Here is a 25580-nt window from a genome sequence, read left to right as displayed (position 1 = left end):
TTAAATTCTGAAGCAATAACACATCATTAGCAATTAAAATGCTGAACCTGGGCAGCAAGCTCTCAAACATTTTCAATGGCACCATTGAGTGTAGGGATTGCTCACCACTACATGCAAGGCGACCAATGGCAGGCAATTGTTTATCAGAGCGATTAGAGCATGGCACACCACTACCACAGGTACCTGTGCAAAATGTAAGACAAACACCACATAATTTCATATGGAGCTATGAAGTAGGGTCAAGTGGTAAACAGTTGTATTTTTGTTTTATTCCTCACTGGTTTAGCAAAAGCAAGACCTTGCAAAACAACATTTTTGGGGTGGGAGAGTGTACGAATGGTGAGAGAAAGAAAAAAAAGAAACACACAGACAATAAGCCAGATGTTATTTTGTGTAGCATGTCTCTAGTTCTGAACAAGAACCTCAGCCTCATCTCTTCTCTTGTCCTCAAGAGTTTTATTTTATCACCACAAACACATCTCCACAGAACACATCACTTCTGATAAAACACTTTTTTTCATTGAAGCCACAGTTGTCACAAAAATTTTCAGCACAATCAAAATAAGAAATACTGTATTGTGTTGAAGTCTGCTGAAAATCCACTGTTTTACAGACACAGCAGGTTGTGTTCATTTATTTATTTATTTATTCTAAATGCATATGATTCAAAACTGCACTAAACCAAACTGCAGGTGAATTTCAACCACCTTAAATATTGATGCAACAGAACAGCAACCAAATCCTGGGCTGAAGCTATAATAAACTCAAAATAGCCCTAAATTGCATGGGCTGAGCTGCCCTATTACGTGCCATTTGACTTGCTCACAATTACTATTCAGCCTGCTGGACACAAATACCTTGTTATAACAAGTAAGGAAAGCAAGGTACCCTTACCCAAGGGAAACCCACAGCTCATTAAAGTAAGTTTTCCAAGTCCATTGCACAGTCAGAATGCCATGCAGGTGATACAGCCTCCTTTCACCCATAGGATCTTCCCATCCAGACAAAAGACATTTCATTTTAACAGAAGGCAGGTTCATCTCAGGATATATCTACACCATGCATGATAAATACTACAAAGATTAGCCTGTGCTGACCTCTTCGCCTCTGTGACTCATCTGCTGCTGGAACCCTCTGGATCCCAACAGCTCATTTCGTGCTAGCTCACATGACTATCACAGCGGTGACTAAGAAGCAGATGCACCCTCAGGAAAAGGAGAACTGGGCAGCTGTTGACCATAAGCCAGGACAATGAACTCTAGGGACATAAAGCACTTGACAGGTTGATCCCATGCTGTTCGGAATTACCTCATGCTAACCTGGAGGAAAATAATGTGACCAGTCTTTGCTAGTTTGCGTTATTGTGGTTGAACAGTCAACAGAACAAACTAGAGGCTCCAAGGATCATGAGGTTTTTGGCATTTAACCTGAATCCACCATGAGCTTTTCCTCTTGACATTCAGATGCAGTCACTGACAGGCACTATATTAGCTTGAAGGGACTGAAGTTTATCCTAAACTTCATTCCTACTGAACACTAACTGGAAAAGGTTTACAGACTTCTAAAGCTTCAAAAAAATTGCAGGCCCATCTTCTTAATCACTTGTCTTTCAGCGGGTAGCAGTTTTCAGTGGGTAGCAATTTAACAACATTGACTAACTCTCGACAGCCACTGTTTCAACTCTTAGAACACCAACATTATCAGTTTAAAGTTAAAAACAGAGGGAACAGCAAGGAAAAACGGAGTTGGACGGGACTTACGAAAGATCATTCAGCAGCAGATGCTGAGGATGACTGCACCCAGGAATTTGGTACTCAGGGCATATGCTCACGGCAGCTGAGACATGACTATAGGCTAAGAGCAGGCAGAATGTCATATTTCATAGCATAAACAACAGTAAGTAAAAGACATTGCAGCTCAGACTTCAGCACAATGAGCTTGCCAAATCCTACCAGCTAGGATTTGAGCTGGTGTTGTGCTGAAATGCATCCTGTCATTTCTTGTGATCAAGCATTACCTGAGCTCAGTAACTGCAAGTTACGGCAGTCAGGCAACAGGCATTACAGCTTATTGCTAACCCTTCCTGCTGATCTTTGGAAGTGGTCTGTATTGCCTGACTTACATAAAAACATGCAAGAGAAAACATTTCATATGTTTGTTTAAGAAGCAAGTCTACATTAGCGAATAATTTGGCATAACAGTGTCAGCTGGCCAAAAGAGTTGGTGGTGATGCCTCTACAGCTACCCTGTACGTGCATCATTGTTCTGGTGCAAACTCACCTGATCTGGTTCCCTGGTGAGAACATCCCTGCTCTGGCTGTGGCCTGAGGACAAGCCATTGGCTTAGATCCTTCTGCCTCCATGATGGTTTTGAGCACACCTGGCTAGCACAGAGGGGAACTTCTGGTTTAATTTCCTACAAAAGTTCTCTAGTTGGTGCCCATCAAAACCACTCCACATAATGAACAAACATGCAGCAAGCAAAAATCATGAAGGACTTGCTTCAAAACCATGCTACTGATCTCAATGAAAACACCACTACATATGCAGGCTAAGAGATATTTGAGGCACAGAACGAATCTTACTGGAGGGATCTGGTAGAATATGGGAACTTATGTATCTTTACTCTCAATGTATTTGAAAAAACAGCAGTCAACTCCTATACAGTATATATTCCCATAATGTCCTAGAGCAAAAAGCTTCAACCACTTCAAATACAATTCTGGATTCAGATTGGTTATCAGAAATTTTAGTTAAGAACTATCTCACGTAATTTACAGTTCTTCCTTAGACCCAGATGACAAAATCCAGCCCACTGGTTTGCTAAACAAAACCAACAAACAATGAAATTTGATAAGAAGTTGATAATCTACCATATTAAAAAAGGAATTAAAATTAAAAGATAAGCAAGGGAAGCAAAAAACTGGGTGAAATCAGATATTTTAAGAACTCAAGAAATTATTTACATCAAGATTTTTTTTCCCCTTCCTTCAAAGCTACAGGGGCATAGCTGTTGAAGCCTGAAATTGTAGTTCCATACCCTTTTGTTTTTAAATTAAACAAATGATCTCAGGTTTTGGAGTGTTTTTTGACTCCAGGGAAACTATGCTATTAAGAGAGTGCCAGAAACATATTTAATCGATGCGTGTCCCAAGAACAGCTCAAAAGAGTGCAGACATACCACATATAGATTTCAAGGAAATTACTGAAAAGCGACAGAGCTTCAACAGAACGCGATATGTGAAACACGGCGTATGAAAGACTCAGTATCAAAAGGGTAAATTCAGTTCAGGAGATATTAATCTGATTACCTAAGAGGTACTATGAATTGGATATGCTCCTTTGTGCACCATATCCAACCTGGGCAGATGGAGGAGACTTTATGCTCCATTTTCTGACACGTAATTAGTTTTTAAGGGATGATCAAGTTACATATACAAAGTTTAGAACAATTTTTTCATTTGGGAGTGGCATGTACAGTAACCAGCCTATAACATAAGAATTTTCTGACTTTATTTCCTTGCGTGGCTTACACACTCCACAACTTGACTTTGCTGTTCAGCCTTTCACCTGAATGTTTTCTACACACCTGCCTGACAGAAAACCAGTCCAGCAACATCTCTAAACAAAGCACTCCATACAGAGCTATGAAACAAGACATGCACAGACTGAATGCAGGCTAATTTTATGCAATACAGTTTTTTACCCAAACGATAAGCAATTGTCACGTTTTTCTGTACCATCTCCTCCTCTCTCCTTCCTGCCGTCATTGGCAATTTCCAGGATCTACTGACAAAAAAATAAGTAAAAATAAATTACCTGTTGCAGGCTCCTCCCCTTGTCGGATTCATGCAGTGATGCCACAGTCAAACTTCCATGACTGTAAATTACAAAGTCAATGGCCTTGGACTATCAAGTCAGTTAGCTATTAAAATGTTACTATTTTACATTATGGTAATGAATGCTTTCAAAAAACAAATTTGAAATCTATTTTTGTTGTTGTTTATAAACTCCATTTAAGATTGCAGCAGAACAAAGCTTAAAAATCAGATCTCTAATTAGGACATCTGTAACTTGGCATTTTATATTAAAAAGGCTGTCCGCGTGGCTTATCAAAGACCGTAGGCTTTGCACACCACAGCAGCAACCACATGAGGCTACTTTCTGTTTATTTCTCCATCAGCATCCCACATCTGTAAGATTGTGCTCATATCTACGGGTATATGAATAACAGAATTAGTTTTGCAAAATATAGGGGAAGACAGCACACCTCCACTAGCACTGCCCTATACATAGCTTTTAATTACTTTGAATATAACTTTTAATTATTTCAGCAGAGAGAGGCAGTCATCAATCCCTGCATTAAGGCAAGGAGTATTCAGGGAGAACCGTTTTGGAAAGGGTGGCTTGGGAGAAGCAGCAAGACGGAGAGGTGGTGGGGCAGAAGTTGCAGCTGGTACACATCCAGCAGTCGTGGCTGCATCAGCCGCACTGCGAGGGAGCCAGGGCTCGCTGCCAGCCAACTGGCGGGGAAGTAAGACGAAGAGGCGAGTCTATGAAGAAAGGCTGCAGCAGCGTGGGAGGACTATGACCTTTTGATCTCCGAGATGTTCCTGATGTACCAAAGTGACATGTCAGCTCTAATAGGCTGCACTCTCCAACTGGTGGCAGGGGCCTACAAATTACTGTGAGATCTGAAGGCATTTGTTGTGATGATCCTGGCCTGGACGGGGCATATCAGCGCTTCCCCAGCAGGACTATCTGACAGTCTATCCCAACGATTCCCAAACCAGGGGTCGTAACCTCCAGCAGGGTCACAGCCGCACAGAGTGGGGTCGCGAGCCTGACAGAGATGTGATTGTTTATGTTAGTATTTAGGGTCGCAAGCTCGGCTGGGGTGAGTTCACCACCAGAAACAGAGGCACAAACAGAAACTATTTGGGAACAGCTGGTCTAACAGATTTCACGCTCAGAAACAACTTCTTGATACTCAGCTAAAATGTGCCCGAACTACTCCCTTACATACCCATGTGCCAGCCTGAAACAACAGCTCCCCTGCCAGGTATCAGACTGGCTCAAATTACTCCTGAAGAATCATGGCTGCTTACCCAGTAGCAGCGTCTGCTTTGGGGTTTGCTTTTTCCTGACAAATTTTCCATTGTTGACAGTGGAGCTATTAATACTTGAGCCACTGTCTTTTCTACCTTTCCTCAGAAGAGGGATGTATCTAGTTAGGCACCAGCTCAGGCAGGAATCTTCTGTAGACTGCAGCTTGCCTGGGAGACTGGAACAACAGCAGGACATTTTAGGAGAGTAGAAATTAGTATAAACAAAGCCTTCCTTTAGTTAAGCTCCAGGCATTTCCTCTTTCTACCATTTCTTCACCCATATTTCTGTACAGCACTGTGACCACTTGGGTTGCTCTTCTCTGAACGCTCCTTTATTTTATTTTTCAGTATAACTGATATTATGAGAAGACAAGCAGAATCCAGATTAGATGCATTTTGCCCATGTGGAGCACGCAAAATCTGCTCACACTCGAGTTGCCTATTTTCATTAAATTAAGAGATAACACACCAACCATATACCGTCTTTTTATTATCATGTTATGTTTGGGTTTGAATGTAATGTTTTAGGAGCAGACCATCACTGGGAAGAAGTTCAGACACATATATATCATGCTCACATGCCAGCGCACCCAGATTCAACCTCCAAAAAAGGCTAATAGGTTATAAAATTTCCATCATTTAAGACAATAAATCATTATTACAATAATAAAGCAGGAAATACACACAAATTAAGCAGAAACACCAATGTGCTCTTTTTACAATTAAGGGGAATCATCAATCATAGAGGCTGCCTGAGATTAAGGAGCCACTTTTTCAAACATCCTGCAGTAAACCCAGAGGAAACCCAGCTGGAACTGCAACTAGAACATAGGCATCAGACTCTGAAATCATCCTCTGTCCCCTCGTCCTCGCCTTCCCTTTTGGCATAACACCTGCACCTAGGCTTACTCCTAACTGGTTCAAGTTCTGCAGGTGAGCCATATGCTTCATGTAACGCCACAAGCCAAATATAATTCCCACAGTGATGTTTTCCCATGTATAGAAATCCTTCTGATCCCTCCCAGTTCCACCAGAAGAGAGATCCACTGCTGTAGGGCTGCAGAAGGAATTTAGAGCCAAACCATGTCTTGTGTTTCTGATTAAACCACTGATTTGCAGGACCACAGTAACAATGCAGGTCGATCTTTTCTATTCTGCACAGGATGGGAAGAAAGAGCGGAGGAGGAGGAGAAGGAATTACTACCATTAAATAACCAGGTCTCTTAATGCTACTTTTATGGTATAAACAAAAGTCTAAATTCCAATGTATAAAAGAACATAATTTCTATATTCACCCACACTGAAATATGAGTTAGTCTTATTTTTAAACATTTTTAGGGCATAAGGAGATGACCAACTGCAATCTTGTTATGATGCTTTATAGCTATATGCCATCAACTGAAACTCAGTTGACTGACCTGTGCATGCTCTCAGTTTACTGCAGTTAAAGGAAAACAGGAATAAACTAGTGTGGGTAGCAGGATTCATGCAAATCCATTTCACTTTGCATTGGAAGGTGCAACACGTACTCAGTTGCACTTTTTCTCAGTTGAGGTAAGTTACTTAGCAGCTGAGAGGTGCTAACTCCTAACCGCTCAACTATGACTGTAAGCACTTCTGTTATCACGCCTCTGATTATATAGATGAGTGATTCCCAGCAAATGTACCTGAAGGGTTTTTGGATTACAAATTGTCGATTAATGATTGTAAGTCATATCACGTCTTCATAAAGAAACCACAACAAAGCAGTAAAACTTTGTATTCTATCATCGCGGCAATTAGGAAATGAGGAATGGAGATTCGCTTAAACTGATATATAGAGGCCTCTGAATGCTGCTGCTGACAGTTTTCAACCCTTTCGTAGTCTAGATCAAGTGATTATGCATATGTCATTCAGCTTGAAATTTCCATAGACACGTACAGTCTCTGTAACACTGTTTTACTGAGAGATTTATCTTTTGATTAAAAAGCCGTTAAAATTTGGCTGGATGTTATTATGTCACTACTTCCCACTTGTTGAAATATAGCCTCAAAATTAGTACAGGCTGACATGACCACTGTTATCATGAAATCTAACTACTCCATACACCACCGCAACCCTGCATCATGCAGAAACAATCACAGTATCATTTCCCCTAATGGTTAATATCATTTGTTCCAGGCCCTGTAATGATGGTGCACTTCCTTCAGGCACTCTCAACAGCCAGAAGGGCTTTTTTCCTTCCACCAAAGCACTGGGGTGCAGACTTCACTACTGCTAAGAGCAGAGAGTTACCAGAAACACAAACACAGTGGAAGTCCAAGAATCAAATCCTATTTTGAGGAGGCTCATTTTTCCCTCCAACATGGATTAATGAGTTTTATCAAGTTCCCTCTTTTTTTTGGTGCCCACTGCTTACCCATCCTGAAGTGGATGTGTTATATACTATGCTGACTTCTAGCAGGTTAAGGAAGATGAGCTCCTTTTTCACCTTTCAGTGTATGTGGGCCTAACAATCTTTTTCGTGAAGGATCTGAAGCTGGAAAAGTAACTCAAAGACAGAACAGACTGAAGGAACAAAAGGCTTCCCACAGTTAGCTGGTGAAGGGGATTACAGGGTCGATGCTGGGGTAGTTTCTTAAAAGACAGCTAAGACATGAAGTCCAGCAGTAAAATAAAGAATTAGAAACAACTCCAGCTGTTCCCTTACAGCTCACGTGAATGGGAACCAGTGAGCTGAGTAACTCTTATCAACTCCTATGCTAAAGTCAGAGATATCCAGGGCTCAGACCTGGAAGCACAATCCTGTGGCTCACTGATCTCTCCTGTCCCATCATGGGAGGGTAGTTGGTCTTGGGCCTGAGTGGGAACCAAATCATGAGGTGAGAAGTAGCAACTCATATCAAAGTAAAAAGAGAGGCAAACTTCACTACACTTCCCTGTTATCATCATCACTGTAGAGGGCAAAAGATATATTGTAGCACTTCACTATCTTGATAAGCCATAAAACAAGAAAAGAACTCCATTACCTTTTCAGGGATACGTTTTAGTCTTCAGGGTTCACACCTGCACACCAGTCTCAGTTGGAAAATTTACTCTTCAGTATGCATAGACGTGGATTAATTGTTGGAATTCACCTTTCAAATAATCTGGCAATACCACTAGTGTTATGTGTACTCATTGCCTTTCTGCACATCTAAAATTCACTAACCTTCCCAGGGTCTACATAATGGGTGACAATCAAAAGATCTTTCTTACACCATGCCACATGGTTCTTGAGTTTCATAAACAGGCCCAGTAATCTCCATACAGATTATTCCATAATGGTAACAAAAAAAAAAAGAGTTTTAGTAACTATTCCCAAATATTTGGGTCTCAGAATGTCAGAGTAGATTCATATTAAAAAGATAGGATATTAATTTATGAATTGCTCTTATTTAAAAACCTATTATAATTAACACCACAGTTTCAATGATCCAAGACAAACTATCTCTTCTTTCAAGCAAAATTGTGTAAAACGGCCTGTAATAGGTTTACAGAGCATTCAGCTAAAATACTAAAGGTCTAAAACATGCCAAAGTGTTATGATACTTCCTAATCTATTTAAATTCATATCATGCTGGAACACTTCACTAGGACATGCATTATTCTGCATTAGCTTTAAAACTACAAGGAGGAATTCTTTTAGAAACTTGTTTAACAGCTGCTTCATTCAGAAGTTCACACTTCCTGCAAAACAGGTATGTTTGGGTTCTCACAGAATATTCTTTTTTATTTTTTATTAAGTCACCTGCACATCCAACCTTAAGCATAAGTGTATACATAAATCAATAAATAAACAAACCAAAACCAACCAACAGCCTCTGATCTCTGGGGGCCCCTCAGTTCTCTTGGTAATTCCTTCAGTGTTTTCTCTCCATTCAGCACCAGGACTGAAAAAAGGGATTTGAAGGGAGAGAAGTAATAAACTGCAGAACTGGTCTTACTCTGGGGTGAAAAGCAGGTCAACTCATTATTTTCCCCATAGGAATATCTTGAAATATTAAGAAAGAAAAAAAAGTTGCAAAATAAAAATATATCCCCATATTAAAAAAATGGTAAACTGAGGCTTGAAGAGTAAAATGATTTAACCACAATCTGACAGGAGATCAAGGGCAAAGCAAAGCAAAGAAGCCAAAGATTCCAGCTTCAAATCTTCTGCCCCTAAACTAAAGTCGGAAAATCCTGTGGGTAGGAGATATTATAGTAGCTTAGTTTTCTCCAGTCTCTACAACACAAAAGCCTACTTCTGCCCAGCAGCTTAAAAGAATTCAAGATCACAGCAACAAAGATGAAAAGGTCAGACTAAACTCATTGCTCACACCGCGCACTAAAAATACACAATGCTATGACAAACCGCTCGATGAACACAAATGGCAGAAGATTGAATGCTGGCCTCCCCAGAGCTAGCGCAAGTTTACAGATAATTTTAAACATAAAATAATTCTGACTTTTCCAAACAAATATTTGAAAGTGCTGGCTGAGACTGAAGAAGCCCAAGGCAGCATTCCTTTTTTTTGCCTGACGCTTTGTGCACGCTGGGAGGGGGATGCTGTTCTTGTTCATACCGACATGCCCCTGAGCTTTTTCCAAGGAAGATGGAGTTTGGCTTTGATGTTTGCAAGAGGAAGTTAGAACTTGCAGCTGGCAGATATATTAATAGGATAGGCACTGGTGGACTAGAAGGGACCTCGAGTAGGTCATACTGTCCTATCTCTTTGCAGCATAGTACAATTTGCGTAAGTTTGCTTAACCTGAGTTTTCCAAGACTAACACTTGTGAAACACACAAATTTCACCTTCCAGCTAGCACTCAAACACACAGGCTTAGAATTCATTTCTAACATTCCTCTATATTAGGTAAAATCCTATCATGTGAACTTTGCAAAAATAAAAACAGTACAGTCACAGCCACAGATAGCTTGTTTAAAGATATCAAAAGTCACACAAAGTATTTTGTTGTGTTGTTGTGGATGTTTGAACTCCATTTCTACTGTTTACTTAACCCAATGCAGCTTAAATACTTTTTTTTTCCTTTATTAAGGAGATTATTTTAATTGGGGTAAGGAGTAATTTTTACACATTTAAATAATAAAGCATTAATTCTTCAAGCCACATTTTGAAGCTTAGTGATAGTCCCAGGCTCATCTGACCATTTCTGCAATCTAAAGTAACCTTAAGGCTTCTCAAAGTTGTCTTTGACTGGAACAGCTAAACAAGTCTATTCCATAAAGCAAGGATGAAAGTGAAATAGCAGTATTCACAACATGTTCCAGTCTATTCCCTACAATGACAGGGGTTGCGAGAAGGCTACATAAGAATGGTATGGCTACAAATAAAAACTGAGTTTGCTTCCTAGGGAAGAAGTGACAGCCTTATGTGCCTGAGAATTTTAGAGCTGCAGAAAAACATTATTAGTCTTACTGAACTCCTTCAGATGATAATCTGGGAAGTATGTAAAGGCCAAATGAATGCAAGAACTCAGCCCACAGGTACAGAAACTTTTTTATTTTATTCAGCACTTTAATTTGTAGCAAACTAAGCATTTTGTTTTCTGTCTTGAAGCAGAAGCATGCACAGATCTGGGAATTTAGCTGAACATAACCATTTCCTACAAGAAGTACCAACATAGAGTTCAAGAGTTCTTACATTGCTACGTAAGTGGTGGGATTTTACAGTCAGTGCTGCTTTTATAAAGCCTTTAAAGTTCTCATAAAAATCTAACATTTTTAGGGGACAAGTTTTCATGCACTGGATTACAATTTTACAGAAGACAAGCTTTGAGCCTGAAACAGCTTGACAATGTCCTTTCAGCTTGTGCATCAGATTAACTTTGTCACACATCAGATGAACAGCTTCCTTGGTTTCTTGCCTAATCTAACACATAACCCAAGCAGTTCCCTTCTAAAGCACAATCAGAAGTAAAAACAAAAGCCACTGTAACATTCTACTTCTTTCTAATAACACATTCAGTTTGAAATTTTCATTTCTGCCTCTATGGAAAGATTATCCTTTTAGAAAACCACTTACAGTGACGGGACTCTGATTTCAGATACGATTAAAGCAACATATTAGACATATACAAACCAAGGGGTCTGAGTTGCTTACAGGACTAATAATGTGTTATGGGTCCTTTCACATCTAGGTCACTGGTTCAAACTCAGCTTTAGCTGGTGATGAATGAAAAGGAAGAATGAGGTAAAAAACCCAGCCAAGAATCTGGCCTCCATTCCTGCCTCTGCAACATCCACTTTGTGCACTTGGGCTACTCACCTAACTACTCCTTCCTACAAATTCCACAGTTGTAAAATAGGAATAAATATTATTAATATCACACTAATCCTGGAAGACTAATTTATTAAGGATTCTTAAGTGTCCAAGATTGTCAGAAGATTAAAGTATTGGTACCTTCACGCTGTTCAATAGCTAACATGAAATGGGGTGACTTTCTCAGGACAGGTCAACACCTCAATGTTAAAAAAGAAAAACACTGGCCGTGCCTGTATCTTCTGATAGCAACATAAAAATGGAAATCAAATTCTGAATGGGCCTGAAATTCCACTTTTTCTCACAGGTAGACAGCACAGGTTAAAACTGAAGCAAACTGGAAATCCAGAAGCAGACATACTATGGATGAGAAAGACAAGAGACAACCACATAGTATGGAGATGCACTGTGCTCTCCCATTACACAACACAGCATGTAAATACCACATCTGCCAACGTTAGGCGACAGAAGAAGGAAGGAAGGGAGAGAAGGAAAGTTTATCACCCCTGCATCCTTTGATAAAACTTGAAGTAATGAAGGTGCTTGCACTGCTGCTGTCTGTGCTGTTCTTGTTCTGAGGCTAAACAAAGGTTTCCATTTTCAACAAGTGTCATGCTGGCATATTTTGCCACTTCAGACCCTTAATGAAAAACAAGGAATGAGAGAAACAAAGGAAAACAACACACACACAGAGCACCAAGACATTTTAACTCATTCTTGGGTTAAAAGGTGAAAAATAATGGTGGTAGAGAGTTTGGACACAACACGACAGCCTCATTAATAAGCTGTAACTGCTACAAAAATTGTTATACCATCTCTTACATAGTCCTGATTTCAGAATACTATTGAACTATGGCTCATAAACAGCACTGAGAGTCTTTCATATTTGCAGGAAAATTTAGAAAGATTACAACTATTCCATGCTTTTTCCAGAGCCTCTTCAAATATTTTAACCATAAGAACAAAATATGTTTTACTGAGAACATACTTTGTTATTACTTCCACTTCAGATTCAGCTATGCCTTTCTTTTCAGAGGAAGCTCATACAGAGCAATTCTAAAGGACAAAGAAAAGCACAAGTACTGCAATCAAGAGCATTTAATGAGACAACGTGGAACAACTTCGTGCCAAGAAGGAAATCATAAAGATGAAAAATGATGCCGCCTTCTTCCAAATCTAGTTACCAAATTTCAACTCTTTCTAACAGAGGTAGGGAGCGATATTCAAGCAATGAACTTCAGAGATACTTTGGCAATGGATGGAGCCACCAAAAGCCACAAGCACAATTCCAAAATGATTTAATGGGTCGTGCTTTGCCCAAGCTCCTATTGACAAAATTATGAAGTAAACACATCAATCAGTGTTAAGGCATTACACTGAAGTTATTTGCTACTCTTTGACATTCTGTTTAATATTTCTTCAGCCTCTTCCTCTTGTCCATTGAAATGAGTTGCAGAAATAATGTCAGTTTTAACCACTGCTTCGCTGGTTTTGCCACCAAGCTGTTCTTGTGTTAAGTCAGACAAGCTTGAGAGGGCTGCTTGTCATCAACCAGAACAACGATAAGCTGATCAGAACCACCAGAAAGTGCAACAAGGAGAGAAAGAGGGGTAATACCCATATCATACAAAGTGGGAAGTCTACATGTAATTATCATGCCTTTGCAGGGAAGATGAGCATTGCTTAACATCATACATTTAGGTCTATGCATGAACTGAACTCTGAAGAGCAAACTTCTCTGCATCTGTCCCTGACTGAGGGTACTCTATTCTTTGCAAGTGGGAAAAGCTGAGATTATTATATTACTTTGCAAACCTTGATTCAGAACTATCTTTTTTTTCTTAGCACAGTTAAGTCCTTGCTATTACCCCAAAAATGTGTGCTTGTCTCTAATTCTGTGCAGAAAAAAGAAACATGAAGATGTAAAATAGTATATTACATCACACAAAACCTCATATTACATTCACACAGAATTGAAAGCTGCAGTTTGAGGCACTGTACTTGGAAACCAGACAAGCATAATGCAACGGACAGGACAGAGTATTTGCTCTCCTTCATTTTCCACAGTTGTTTCTCTTTGGAATTACTGATAATCATTAGATAATATCAAATGTGTAGCCTAGCCTGTGTATTAACTCTAGCAGCAGCTTCAGAAGACTGAGAAAATAATGCTCTAATGCATGTGAATGGAAGTACAATGCTGAGGAACATGTCATAGAACTGAACATGGCTTCGAAATTCATTCGCAGCCATTAGAACATGTCAGATCCTTTTAGCTAATACATTTACTTTCTTTTTTTATACATGGATTTTCAAAGAAACCGAAAAATAATTTTGGCCCCTGACTGTTTTATGTTAGGCTTGATAACCCGACTCTCAAAGACCCCAGTATATCAAGAGAAGACTGCAAATTACAATATGGATTTGTGTCAGTGTAGAGTTTCTGTTCTGATAGAAGGGATCTCTTACCTTCAGACAGGGACAAATCATCAGCTGGAGACACCAGGTCTGCCTGGATCGCGGGGCCATTGCTCAACGATGTGGTAATCTGATTCGTCAAGATAACCTGCAAACAGACAGGGAGAGGGGGAAGGGAAATGAATTTTTATAGCTACTGGAAGGAAGAGAGCAGACCAGGCAAGGACTGGAATCCTTCAGGCACAGCGTCCAGGCAACCCTCTACTCTGACCTTCAGCAGATTCAACACTCAGAAAATTTTGAACTACCTGCAGAAACTGAAAGAGATAATCACAAGAAGTGCAGGAAAACCGATATTGTTAAAAAGACAAACTACTAAACAACAGTATGTTGATACATACAGCCACCTAAAACGAAACTACTCTTCTGAAGAGCTTCATTCTTCCATGAACAATTTGATGCTCCCTACAAAAAGCATCTTTTTCTTCATAGGCAAATAGGAAATCTGTTTTCCTAGTAATTTCCACACAACTTACACACCTCCTTCCTTTGGCTGAAACACAGTGCCATGGAGAAAGGTGCCCATCGATCTGAAGCACAAGAGTACTACATTTTACAGGGCTATCTCTACACAAGAGGATTTTTCAGTGTTTTTCAGGATCACAAGATTCTGATAAACAACAGACTGTAGTACCCACACAGTCCTCTCCTCTGACAGCATGAGCAATGGTCTTGCTTGCAAGAGATGAACAGTTTCTTGCACCTTTGAAATGTACTTTTTTCTAATAACAGAAAGCATTAAGGCAAACACTGCCAACACCACAGTGAGAAAAGCATAGGTATAAACACAATTATCTCCTAATGCTTTGGATCTTTAAGCAGTTGCAGTTTCCGCAATTACAATTGGTCTCTACAACGCAGACTAACAAAAACTTCAGAAATTACTTTTTTTTTTTAAAGAAGCAAAATGATCCTTCTACTTGCACTGAGAACAGAGTCCACTCCAAACAAAATCTCTTTGAAATTAATGGCCTGTCTTCAGCTGTATTTGACACAGGAAGAAGGGAGAAAGGAATGCCACACGGTACTCTGTGGATGCGGTTTCATGATGCTACTGGAATAAATTAATAGCTTGCCGTTGCTAAAAGGAAGAGGAATTTCTCTGCTCTTCCCTTCACTGCTCCTCCCTCCCTCTGATCATGGCTTCCTCCTGCTTTCTAACACTTTTCAGTAGTATGATGTGACACTCCATTTTCTATTTCAAGATCCCACATAAGCTGTATCAGATCACGGAGCCGTAATCGCAGTGGTGGTGCTGCAGGGCAGCGTCTTCTTCAGGCAGCATGACGTGAGCTACCTACAATGTGATGGAGTCTGAGACCTTCACCAAGACCACAGCTCTTCCTCCTGCTCACGTCAGCCCACCCATCTCTGTGATTGTAAACAGGCACGGTGGTGCGTGAGAGCTTTACAGACTGTATCAACAGGAGTAAATTGAAAAGTTTTTGAGTCAAATCTTCATCTACTCAACAGGAGTTCAAGACCTTCAGAGCCCCATAGTGATGTCCCTAATGCTCTTCTGCTACTGACTACAAGCTCTGGACAAACTTCAGCTGGCTACCACCACCCTGCCCAGCTTAACCATCAGTTGCACCTTTTGGGACTAGGCATTTATGACCACGGCAGTGAACACAGACATGGTAGTTAACAGCCTTGTTTGGTCTTACAGCTAGGCTAAGGTTCTTAAGGTACAACTTGCAATACTGCCAACAGCAAACATACAAGAAATGCATCACTCCCCTCTGCTGTTTCCCCCAGAGCTGCTGCGTGCACCTATAAGTGCCCAAAAGCAGACAGGAATGGGCCTGGCACACACAACCCCTTGCAGCCACTGCTAGCTGTCCTGTTCATCAGATTACAAGGTAAGATTCAATTTAATAACAAAGAAGAAAAAAGTCACTGTTTCCTTTCTTCTTGCCAGGGTACTTATCTTCCATTTTAGTGAGCGAGTTCATCTTTGTGATAGGATGAACATCAAAACTGGTTCAAGCCAAATGAAAGGAGTGGGCAGCCAAGAGTCAGGAGGGATAAGGAACAGGATGCAAGATCTTTCCTTCTTAACACTGTTTTCACTTTGTTTTCACTGTGTCACAAAACCCACAGCCTCACTTGTCCATTGAGGCTCTTCTGGTGATCAGGCATAAGATACATCAACAATATGACACAACACTGAAGCTTTTCCTCGATCCAGTACTAGAAAATGTGCTGAAACAGAACACACTAACAAACTTAGAAACCCACATGTACTGGTGGGGTATGAAGTTTTCATTGGCACGCTTTTGCAATGATCACATTATTCAGAAGCGTCAAATGCTCTGTAAGCAATGCAGTTGTCCCAGACCTGTGCCAAGATAATCTTTGTACTGTGCCATCACGTGTTTTATTATTTATACACCACATTTTAAAGAAAAGCTACCATGCTTAAGGATCTTTTTTAATGAAAAAAAGACCTAAGCACACCATATTTCATATTGCTCTCCTTCAAACGAAACTAACTTTAAAGGCTTCAAAAATCCAAAAAATGAACAAGAATAATGCAACTGCATTTTTTTAATCTTTCAGCTTTTTTGGCCTCCTCTTTAACCAGGAACTCCACAGCACTGTTTGCTATAGGACTGTAAATCTTCTTCGCCCTTTATGTTTAACTCAAGCTACGTCTCTGTACTTAGATTCCAATTTCTGATGTGTCCTTCAATAACTCTTCAATACTAACAATATCCTAGACACACTGTTACACTGTTTAAAAAGCCAGTTTAAAAACGCAGAGTCCTACCCAAATAAATGTTCCTCTCTGGCTTGCTCTGAGGATGGGAATTAGGTGTATTCTTAGTTCCATGACTTCACTGATAGTTAAACATTTGCTTAAATACACATTTAAATACTATCTTGAATAAGCACACTTCCTCTGAGATGAAGCCATATGCATGTACAGAATGCTTATTTTGGAATTAACTGAAAATTATTCTTCATTTCTGCAAGCCTGCAGAGCCAACACAGATTTGGTTCTCCCATAAGTACAAGCCAAGAGGCTGTTAGCTAAGCACTAAATTTGACATCAAATTCCCTGTCACACTTCTGCAGCTTCGCTTACTGCAAAATTCTTCCATTGGGTATACGTACTTCTATTATCAAACAACCAACATTCATCTTTGTGCACCTACCACAATACAGTTTGAACCTCACTCTGCAGGTGTGCAGAGTGCTCCAGACTGTCACTGGCTCAAACAAGCAACGGGTTGCTAACAAAGGAAAAAAGCTGGCCCTTACTCGGCTCCAGTTCTGAAGAAAAAAGTTAAGGCACTCAGATTTAGAGAACTCCTCTGAATACATACACCTATCTTTGAAACTTCAATCACATGCCCTTACTGGAAAGTGCTAAGATTTCTTTTACTTCTTCTAGATAAAACTTTGGTCACAAATACTTTGGCAGTGAATAGTGCCATTCAAACAAGACCCTATGTTTTCAGCAGTCCCCAATCCTACAGACATTCAACTTGAAGCCCTGAATGTTGATACCACTTGATTCCAGTGTCACATCTAAAGAAAATACTAATTTCTCCCTAAAGTCTCCTTCACCAACCTGAAAGACATGATTACACTCCATTCTGCTATCATTTGAAATGGTTCAATATATTCAGAGGGTTGCAAATAGGTGTCTGAGGGAACAGTTAAGCCTGACTGTGATTTGGAGAGAATATACAGGTAGACAAAGGAGGTGTGGAGTGAAACAGCTGTGTTACTTTCTGATGAGTAACCACATTTGTGCATGGACAGAATCAGCTGAGTCTCACACATTGATTCATATGTGCATGCACAGAATATAATGCTAGTTCTGATCTTAATGATTCCATATGTTACAAATCACCAACATTATGAAGAAGGTTAGAGTATCTCCTTTTGGTCTGCTAGGTGCCACACTTGAAAGAAAACACCTCTCACTGCTAAACAGCACCTGGAAACAGGCTGGTGTCACAAGTCCAAGCAGACTTACTAGAAAGAGTGCCTTGCACTGAATTAGCAATAACACTTCCTCAACTTTTCACTGGAGATTTGCCATTAAAGTACAGATTAGATTTACCCTGTTTAGTACAGGAGACCTGCCAAGTCCTCAGTCTAAGTAGGTAAGGAAAAATGCCTCTGTTGTGGTTCCTTTTGTCAGATACTGGACATCATTACCAGCCAAGCATAGCTTCCACTTAAGAGTTTCAATGCCAATCATGAGTTCATTAATAATCTCCTAGCAGAACGCTCAACAGTGAGAATGTTGCTACATGATATTTTAATGTTATCATATTAAAATACATAGTATTTTAAAATACATCATATTTTATAAAATACCCAGTATTTTAAGAGGAGGTCCTATTTCCACCATCAACTAATGGAACAAAATATTTTCGTTACCAGAGGTACTTTCATTACCACTAAGGCACTGAGAGTCACAAAAAACATTACACATCTCCACACACAACTGTGTCCTGACATGCACGATAAGTAAGGAGGTTGTGTTATTGCTTTCTGCTTCTATCTTGCGATGACTGAAGAGTGTAGTGCTTCTTCGGCCAGTGACTATGCATGAATGGAAAACACCCTCCACTGCTAAGAGGAAAAAAAAGATGAAAAGGTCAGCTAGACAGCTCAGCAACACTGGTAACTTGCCCCACGCAATCTCCTATGGAGTTCAGTGAACCATTGCCTTTAACCTTTAAGCCTATTCACCTGCAACTGGTTAAGCTAGCTATTTAACAAGTGAAAATTTACAGTCCTCAGCCTTCCAATTCCAACAGAATTACAAACAGTGTAGCAATTCACTCAGATTCAAATTTCAAAATCATTTCTGGGAAAAAGTCTACTACTTAAAACACTACACAATTGACTGACCACACAATTTCCCAATCTTAGGAAGATTTTTACTTCACCATAGCCACCTTAGATTGTAAAATAACCCCTCCTAACCATGAGAAGTGTTATATCCAGCAAGAAGAATCCTTTTCCTTACAGTTAGAAAACCTGGAGATAAACACAAGGAGACAGTGGGAACACATTTTGAAGCTCCTAATTTTAGACACCTTAAAAAAAAAATGCCTACTCTTCTGATCCCTTCCCCAATTTTTATAGGTGCTGATACCTGGAAAACAATAGAAACAAGAAATTCTTGAGGAAAATAGTGTTCATGTGCTAGACATGTTCTAGGTCATTGCTAAGTCTAATCTTAATCCAGAAGTCAACACCACTGTTTTATATTCTCTTGAAATCTTTACATGTTGTTGTGAAAATCGAATCTCCTGCCACTGATGTGACTTCAGCAGATGCCAGTTTTCTGGAAGCACGTTAGAAAAGTAAAAATACTTATTTAAGGTGCCTAAACTCCCGAGACCCCCATTTGTTGGGAATAGCACAGTTCCTGCATATGCGGAAATCCCCTGCAGGTCCTGGAAGAGAATTGGCCTAAAAACTGTAATATGACTGCTTTGCACAGAAGAATAAGCAAACTATTTTTTGTTTGGTTATTTATACAGTACAATTTTTCAAGTACTCCTGCCCTTCCTAGGACCACACTGAAACTACTAAATCTGACTTTGTCATCCTTGTAAATCTAGTTGAGTAAATAAGTCACTTTCTGTAAACTTGTGGTCTCAGACTCCTTGTTAGTTTATTGCAAAATTAAAGGGACCTCAGCACACAACTATCAATCAGTAACCAGCAAAGGTATAAAGTCTTCTGGAATGTACCAAGAGGTGAAAAAACCCCACTATCTCATGAAACAGCTGTTTGTTAAAAGAACGGAGCAGAATCCCCCATTTTGCATGCAATGCTATTTAGGAAAACTCTTATTAAAGGCTTCCTATAGAGCTGGGAGAGCAAGCACAAGGACACTTGCAATAATCCCAAATTGCTCCACCCTTATTAGTCCATGTATTTTGTGGTTTTCACTGTACTCAGGCAGTGTCACTAGAGAGCACCAAGTACAAGTGACAGTCAGCAGGGCTGGGATGGTGACTCAGCATGCCAGAGGAGAAGGAAAAGAAGTTCTACTGATTCCCAGCCATTCTTCGTACTGGTCCCTGAGAAGGCACCTCACCATTTCCCAGAAGCACAGAGCTTTTAATGAGGCATTCAAGCGGTCAGTGATGGGTCGAAACAATGGTGACTATTGTCAAGGCACTAGCAAAAGGAAAGGGCACCAAGCGATACCACAGAGCCAGATGGGGCAGGCAGCAGTCCTGGAAACAGAAAAAGGGAACAGTGAGAAAACTGGGGTGAAACAGCATGCTTCAAACAGCTGTGAGAACCGCAGCCTTCTCCTTGGGAACCTGTTACAGCTCTTCAAGACTGGCATCGGTCTGCTCAAGGAAGAACCCTGAATTTCCACCATCTGTCATAGTAATAGGGTATATACAATCTTCATCTAAACTACGCACTGAATTAGCTTTTTCTTCAACTCCTGTTTCTTCAGGGAGATTTTCTTCAGCATCAGTAGCCATTTGCCACAAAAGCTGTCAAAAGTTGTCAAAAACCTCAGCAGAACTTGTACCTAATGTTCACATGAAAGACAACTTCTTTAAAACTAAGCATTTTCAGTGAAATCAGGGAGCTACAGACAGAAAAAGGGAAAGTCTGAACTGCAATACTGAGAGCTCCTAAATAAAATACGAGTTTTGAAGAGAGAATTTTAAGTGCCCACAGCTACTGGGCACCCAAAGCTGGCCACTGCAGCGATGCTCCGCAGAGGCTCACCTCGCAGGAGAGCAGGCTACTCCAGTGAAAAGCCTCTGCACAACTGAGACGGTTCTGGGCTCCAGGGCCAAACAAAACATATTTATATCACAACTATTACTATGATAGGAGATTAAATATATACACATATCTTCATTCTTAGAAAATGTAAACTATTTTGGCTTATACAAACCAAATACAGAAGAAAAAACCCAACAGTTTATCATCTCAAATCCAAGCAAATCACCACACCCACCCAGTACTCATCCCAGAGGTGTCACATACTCCCAAGCTGAGTGGCCACGGGCCCCAGCAGCTTGGGTTTCTGTGGGGAAGAATGAAAATAATGTCAAGTACTCTACAGAGCCCAGCCATCACAAGAAAAAGCCTTATAATAAGTGAAATTCCCATATTCAAAGTCAAACACCACTTCTGGTGTTTAATCAAGGCCTAACCAACAAAGATACTTAAAGGTAATTTTACATGTTGTACTAAAATGGTTGTAGCTAACCAAGACAGCACAAAGCTCCTTCACTGGAGGCATAAGCAATAGACAAGTGCCCACATTTAACAACTGCTGCTAATCCAGATCAGTTGGAAGAAAAAGTACCCGTTACAGCCATCTCGTTTATACATGACAGAGGCATAGGCTGTAATGGTGACACTCATGTTAGAGGGAAGCAGATGGATATTTTCAGACACAAAGGCACAGCAGCAACCCTGACTGAAGGCAAAGAAGAGGCCTCCGTGTCAAGAGCTGTTAGAATTCACATTTCAACCAACGTCACCAGAATTTGGCATAATTCCCTGAATAACAGATATATACACACAAACCACTGGAAATCTATTGAGAAACACTTCCTAATCTTAAAAGCAATCTAGCAACAACTGTTGGCCTTGCCTCAGAGGAATTTCATCTGTACCTATTTTCATCACATCCGGGAAAAAAAAAAGGCAATTAAACAGCCTAACAGCACAGAAACAAGAAAGTAATGATTCTCTGGAAGGCTCAACAAGCACCTTTTAAAAGATTAGAGACCTGTTGCTCAGGACACATTGCTGCTAGCTGCAACCTTACTAGAGCTCCTAGAACAGGACTTCCAGCTCCCGCTTTCCTACGGTATCTCTACCCAAGCTTCTCCTCTTTCCTCCCTCAGTGAGGCAATTCATAGCAGCAGAGGTCATTTTGTAGGCACTGGATTTCACTGGGTATAAATAGGAGTCGGAAGAAACCAAGGAATCTTTCAGAGACTAGCCACTGTATTTACATCCAATTTATTCTGCTTTGCATAGGAAAAGTACAAAGTTATGCAATTCTATTCCATAAGCCTTCTGGAGAAGCAAAGCGTCTATTCACATCTCTGCCAACTGCTTAAAAATAATCACAATGAATTAATAAAACTTCCACCAGAAGAAAAAAAGAAACAAAACAAAAGCATGCTGTTCTCAGGCAGCTACATGTCTTCAAGTTGAAATGGCTACCACCCAGCAATAGCCTGAGGTCTTTAGCCTCTCATCCTCTGTGAGCAAGGAACGCAGCCAACACAAATGTAACCTTCAAAATCCACGCCGCAACACCCTCGTGCTGTGCTGCTCGGTGAGAATGGTTTGTGTGCCTGGAAGGCCTTCACATCCAGCAGCCTGCACAGACCTGTTTGCAGAGATGTGCGTAAGACACCCCCCCAGAGGGATTGCCACCCGCCTTCATACCCTGCCAGTCGCCCAGAGCTCCGGGTTAGCTTCCAGAGACCTTCCCTCTCCTCCACCCTCCCCTCCAGCCTCTGCATAACTATGGCTTTCTGAATTGAGCTTACTCCTGTGTGTACCTAGTGATGTACCACAGTAAGAGACTGGTCCGATACTGGCTGAGTCAATGCGGAGTAGCTTGCAGGAAATCACTGTAATGCACAGGTAACTTTTACAGCAAAAACCTGCTGCACTCTTAAAGCAGCAAACACCACCGCTTAAAAGGGAGTTTTCCAATGAATGCCAAGTAGTCTTGTAAAACAATAAATAAAGTAAAATCATGAACTCACAGTTCGCTCTTAGCTTGCGTGCTGTTCTCAGCAACAGGGCTTTTAGTTGGTTTAATTTGTTTGTTTTTGAAGGATGGGGAAGAAACTAGGTTGTCTGGAACATCAGCAAAGTAGTACAGAACTTCAGTTCTGCTCCAGCATGCTCCAGGCTGAAAGGAGAGCTGAGTACGTCTCCTACTCTTTAATAGGACTGCAAGGAAGTCATAATTTATGCTTACTTTTTTCTCAATGAAAAACCTAGTTTAGTTTATTGGCACTTCTTAGCTTTCATTAGCAGATCAGAAAGCAGACTGAAGGCTCCTTCCTTTCGTTCGCCGAGTTCAGACCTTCTGCCACGCACCTACCCTGCTCCATCCAGCACTTCAAATTTACCCAGACCTACACAAACTCTGTGACATTAAATCTCACTACCTTCTGATGGAATAAATGTATTGTTACCCCGATGGTAGAGACAGATGCTCAGACACTAAGCAAACTGACTAAAGCTACCACAAATCTTCACTACCCTGATTTCAAGAACAGAGTTGGAAGGGCTCATACTCACCTGAGTACTCTAAGACACCTCAGGACAATCTAATATCTATCCAGCAAATTATATATTAATAATTCTTTCTATATTTGGGGTTTATTTTATTTAATTTTTCTACACCTGTCCACATGTAGTTTTTTCCTAACAACTAAATAGGAATATGAACTAAACTAATGAAATACTCCTAACAAAGGCCTATTTAGGGCTCATGGCCTATTTCAAGCTGATAATTAGTGTACCAGCATTTTTATTTGATTTTGATGTTTTGACAAGCCCGTCAGAAAGACCGTTTATAGTAATATACACATGCAGGTCTGGAGAAGTATAGCATATAAGGCACAGCTCAATCTCAATGTCATTAATTCCATTAATACCTCAGATTCCTTCCAATTAATTCCTTCAGGCCTCTAAGGCAGTGGGTCACAGGAGACTCGCTGGGTCTTGGAGGCAAACTGGAACAGCTCAATGGGCTACTGTAATTTAAAACTTTGCTGAGCGGTTTTTAAAACACTCTCCCTAGCTCCACCTTATCCCACATCATGACCCTATGCCAACATTTTTAGAGGGAGGACAGTGTTAGTTCAGACTACTCCTCGGTGTCTCGTGGAAGCAGCAGAAAGCTGTTTTAGGATGTGCTAGAAATCCCATCAACGCTTCGCTGTTCAGTTCCCCTGCAAACCATACTTCCTTGCCTGCCCTGCAGCACTGGAGCCTTTCTGTTTACTTTTTAGGCAGGCAAGAGAGGACTGCAGGAATATTTGCTCCCCCTTGTCTATTCATTTAACCTTTATAGGCGGGTAACTACTAACGCCACCACCAGACGGCATTGCATGGCTTACATTGTTTTATACTCAGCACACTCTATCATCTTTTCTAGCCTACAGTGATGTTAGAGATCACGGCATGCTTTACACAATGCTTGTTAGAGAAGTTTTCTTTTCTTCCTGTGTTACAGTAGCTGCTGCCTCTCACTGAACACATTTCAGACACAGATGGGTTTTTTATATTTATCTGTAATGGCTATCCTTAGATAATCATGTAGCTTTATTTCAGTGTATATAACAGTCATAGATTTTGAGTACAAGGTAACAGGCAATTTGGATATATAGCCCCATCCCCCCAGTTTGCCCAAGGCAATTTAACAGGTCTGTAGAGTATTAGAGTAGTAACTGATGTTGCACAGAAGCCTGACAATCAAACCAATATACCAATAATTTTTACAAAATGAGAAGGCTATTAAGAAAGCAGGAACAAACTAGGCACTGACAGCATTATTTAGTACAACTAAGGCCCATTTACTGAACACCATGCCCCTGGTGATTTCAAAGTATTCTCATGAACAAAATTCAGTTATCATCCTCTATAGCTGCAATGGCTGTAAAAAAGAGTAGAAATCATCCAGAAAACAAAACACCCAGCTGCTGAAACAAACAGCCTCTGAAGTCACCATCAGTTTCACTTCCCTGTGACCCAGGGCTCAAAAATGTATGAAAGAACAAGTGAAAATGAACAGCTGCAAATTATATGTACTACAAGCTGTAGGTATATATTAACATTACATTTTAGACATTTTCATATACTGAATTGCATTTGCACGCTTTTCAGCCTAACCTGCAATTTAGCCAGTAATCTATTTCTACCAGAAATATTTATAATATTTCAAAACCATGAGTAGCTTCAGCCTTCCTTAAAATGCAACAAACATACAAAAAAAAACCAGGTAGAGCTAAGCACACCAGTCTGAATGCTGAGTAGTATTTTTCTGCTGTACCAGTGACTGTTTTAATAGCCAACATCTTTTAGTCTGATCAGACGGGAAGTAGAAGTTTTACCATCTAGCTTTTGAGATTTGTAATATATCAACATACCTCTAATACAGTGCAATATTTCTATGCAAAGGAAAATTGCTTGGGTATATTTTGTCTGTCTCCTATACCTGCAAAGTTGGACAGTAAGAGCTTTAAACTTTAACATCCTTCCACTTATGTGTTCAATACATTTTTATAAACTAAGATATTCTGAAGCAAATTTTCTTAAAAAAAAAAAAAAAAAAAAAAAAAGCAACCTATACAAAATGCACGATGGTGCACTGTGTTATGAAATTTTATTAGCACTTTTTGAAAACTGCTATAGCATTTTAGGAAGGCTTCCTACTCAGTAGTTAGATTCTCCTAAGTGCTTCTTCCACAAAAGCACATTAAAAAAATTGTCTACAAGTTACAGATAAATAGTCCATAATAAAACAGAAAAAAAAAAAAATACATGTGTGCATGATTGTTTTCCAAACATGTCTGATCTGATATTACCTAGAGGGGAGGGGACATAACTCAGCCAAGTTTCTTCTCTTCAATATCTGGGGGAAAAAAATAAATAATTTTGTGGCTCAAGATATTCTGGAATTTCAGTGGCATTGTCTCTGCCTCTGTATCC

The 25580-nt window shown here is 40.1% G+C and overlaps 1 protein-coding gene across 21 annotated transcripts in view; it reads right to left on the bottom strand.

The window, feature by feature from the left end:
- Positions 1-25580, bottom strand: part of RAD51B (RAD51 paralog B) — a 495227-nt gene that overhangs the window by 254986 nt on the left and 214661 nt on the right. For all 21 annotated transcript variants that reach the window (XR_003925819.2, XR_003925817.2, XR_003925818.2 and 18 more), the window contains exon 8: positions 13863-13959. Coding sequence is in view for 12 of the 21 variants with exons in the window: in XM_030031133.2 (XP_029886993.1) it covers positions 13863-13959 (97 nt within the window). In the remaining 9 variants the exon portion in view is untranslated. The remainder of the gene's footprint in view (positions 1-13862; positions 13960-25580) is intronic.

This window comes from Aquila chrysaetos, chromosome 2, assembly GCF_900496995.4.
Source record: "Aquila chrysaetos chrysaetos chromosome 2, bAquChr1.4, whole genome shotgun sequence".
In the NCBI taxonomy this organism is placed as follows: domain Eukaryota; kingdom Metazoa; phylum Chordata; class Aves; order Accipitriformes; family Accipitridae; genus Aquila; species Aquila chrysaetos.
Note: the sequence above shows the minus strand (reverse complement) of the source record. Positions and strands in the feature narration are given on the sequence as shown.